Source organism: Grampus griseus (genome assembly GCF_964374135.1).
Source record: "Grampus griseus genome assembly, chromosome: 3".
In the NCBI taxonomy this organism is placed as follows: Eukaryota; Metazoa; Chordata; class Mammalia; order Artiodactyla; family Delphinidae; genus Grampus; species Grampus griseus.
Genome location: NC_139019.1, coordinates 114395405 through 114398595, shown reverse-complemented (window position 1 = coordinate 114398595; position 3191 = coordinate 114395405). Strand labels below are relative to the sequence as shown.

The following is a 3191-nucleotide window of genomic DNA, read 5'->3' as shown; positions in this document are numbered from 1 at the left end:
CTTCAGCACTAAGGAGATATATATAGCATTGTTTTTAGTGGGCACGTCATTAGTAATAACTCTTGTGGATATTCCATTAAATAACAATATCTGGGAATTTTGTTCCCCAGCCATCAATGTTCCTTGCCTCTATTGCTTTCTCACTGTCATTCTTTGCCACAATTGATGACAGCTAGGTGTGTGAGTTATTATTCTTCTAAGAGAAAAGAGTGATGTGCACGCACACGTGTGTGTGTGTGTGTGTGTGTGTGTGTGTGTATGTGTGTTTGTATTGGGTGGATATATGAGACAGATAGGTCTGGCCTAAAGCAAAACTGTTTAGCATAAAGTTGCTTTTTAAAAAATTTTTTTAGTTCTGGCTTCTTTTGCATCTTGCCTTATCCCCAGCCATTACCTTTCCATCTCTCACATAAGAAGGGCTTTAGCACTAAGTGTTACCAGTTTTTATATACTTCTCTCTTTTTTTTTTTTTTTTTTTTTGTGGTACGTGGGCCTCTCACTGTTGTGGCCTCTCCCGTTGCAGAGCACAGGCTCCGGACGCGGAGGCTCAGTGGCCATGGCTCACGGGCCCAGCCGCTCTGCGGCATGTGGGATCTTCCGGGACCGGGGCACGAACCCGTGTCCCCTGCATCAGCAGGTGGACTCTCAACCACTGCGCCACCAGGGAAGCCCTTTATATACTTCTTGATGTATGAGCTAATCTTAATGATCCCTTGGATTCATCTGTGTGCATACTTGAGATGGCAGTATTTTGGTATCTTTCCCGAGGTGCAAAGCACCAGCAGTGGTGAATAAGCAATACCAGGTCCTTCTGGAAATTTTTGTTGAGAAAGCCATAAAACAGAGGATGTATGCATGTAGAAACCATAGCAATCAAGTGGCAAAATACAAATACCAGTTCATGGTGGCAGCTCCTCAGGACCTCATGATACCAGTCAAAGATGACCTTGAAGATGTTCAAGGGAAGCCAGCAGACCCCAAAGGTTACGACAGTAGAAATCAACATCGCGTTGATCCTCTTGTTCTCCCTGACCCAGCTCTCACTTTCCCTCTTCTTGTCTACTTTCCCATTTCTCCTGCCAAGGCAGATAACAATCTTCAGGTAGCAGATGAGGGTGAGCTCAGAGGGACACAATATTGCAGCATAAACAGGGAGGTGGTAAAGAGGAGCCAGTTCATTTTGGACGGCCAGTTCTCTACACAGGCCACCTGCTGGGTGTAGAGGTCAGTGGGAAGAGAGAGGTTTTGGAAGGGCTCATGGGTGAGGTGGTAGGACAGGAAGAAGGGAATAGACAACAGAAGGGAAAATAGCCAAATCAATGTGATACCCCAGTAGGCGTGAGCTACACTGTGTTTCCAGCCCCGAGGGTTCACAATCAGCTGATATCTTTCAACAGCAGTTAACACAAGTGAGAATATGGACACAGAGATGGAGACACTATGCACATAGAAGGTGCGTTTGCACATGATATCCCCAAATATCCAGTGATCCATCAGAGTGTAGATGATAGTAAAAGGGATGTACATGACACGTACCAAGATGTCAGAGAGGAAGAGATAGGCGTACAGTATGTTGGTGACATTCTGAGCTTCTCTCTGCTTCTTAAAGATGATAATAATGAGAGAGAGGTTTCCAGAAAAGTCCATGATTAAGATCACAGTATAGACTATGAGTAATAGGAGCAAGCCTAGGGAAGTGGGGTCTACAGGACTCAAAGTAGAAAAGTGCAGAGTTGTTGCTCTTTATACTGGTTTTATTAGATGCTGGATGGTTTAGGAAAAATTCCATCATGTCAGGGTTTAAGAAGAGCTTTTCTAAGCTTACTTGTATTATGGCTGGATATTTTGGCCATCAGTTCTTGGAAAGAACTTTGCTCTGAGTCTTCCAATGAGTGATTAGTGGGGTTTAGTCTTCCTCTTTGTCTGCTTGATGGAAATACATGAATGACTTGAATAAGCTCTTGAGATCCTAAAAATTAAACAGAACCTAGAAAATTAATGCAAGTTCTTAACAACCTGGACAATTCTATAGGTGGAACAATGTCCCTGAGAGTACATAAGAGAGATATCCAGAGAGTCTCTGTATCCTTGCCTTCCTTTCATCTCAGGGTGTTTTATTTGTCCCAACAGTATAATCTTTAGAGATAATGAGAAAGGGAATGCCACAGTGTTCTGTTAACTATATAAGGTAGCTCAGAGGTATCTTTCCATCCCTATCACCTTCTGTCTTTTTTGTATATGTGTGCTGTGGAGGCCAGAGTAACTATATTTGGAGTTGGGCTCCACTTGGAGCATTACTGTTTGGTGTCTGTATGACTTCGACATAAGTTAATTACCCTTATGGCTCAGTTTTTTAAAGCTGTAAAATGGGGATAAACAATGTCTTTCTGCATTGTTGTGAGGACTAAATGAGATCATGCAACTGAATTTGTTGCTCACGCCCAATGTAGAGTATATAGTATGTATTCAGTATATGTGTGCTGAATAAAATTTGTCAGTTCCACTCCCCAGAGCTAGTCTATAGCCTTAAGTCTGGGGGCTAGACTCCCAGATCATGCCCGCTGTGGAACAGCATATGGCTTCCCCTCTTTTTCTTTCTTCCATTCTCTGGGGTTGAAGCCAGACTTGGCACAAGCAGCTTCTGGGTACACTGCTCAGATTCTAGAGATCAAGCAAAGATAGCTAGTGCCTAGTGAGCTATTACTCAGAATTAACTTTATTTGGAAAGCATTCCCTCAGTTTTCTTTTCCTTTGGGTCTCTTCTTTTTCTGACTTCTAGAGGAAAGGGGGTCCTTGATCCTATGGCTCAGCATGGCTTAGGGTGGTCAAATTCAGTGGAGTTATTTGTACCAGGATGCACAGCAGACATGGTGAATGCCCTGCCATTCCAGGTGGTGACATTTCTGGCCCAAAGAGGACATGTTGAAAGAGAGCACAGGAAAAAAATACCCCTTATCTTGGTTTATTATTTAGGAATTTGAAGAAAACAACATACATGGCATTGATAAAAGATAAAGAAGGACACAAGGAACTGATCTATGGTTCATATGTGCTGTGGTGATGAGTAGAAATAGCAAAATTTGTAAACAGGTATTTGAGATGCAGTTTAGGGCTTGGATAATTCAGGGGTTCAACAAAGTTAGAGTTCACAGATATTGGCTGAAGGGAAATGTCAAGATAGATTTAAGCCC

General features: G+C 42.7%; 1 protein-coding gene across 1 annotated transcript; it reads right to left on the bottom strand.

Annotated features, from left to right (window-relative positions):
* Nucleotides 1-673: 673 nt before the first annotated feature.
* On the bottom strand, nucleotides 674-1789 carry LOC309820692 (neuropeptide Y receptor type 6-like; the record flags this gene model as incomplete). Its single annotated transcript, XM_082651610.1, is given in 3 exon segments — nucleotides 674-1119; nucleotides 1122-1701; nucleotides 1703-1789. Coding segments are annotated over 3 exon segments (1113 nt in total).
* Nucleotides 1790-3191: the final 1402 nt, after the last annotated feature.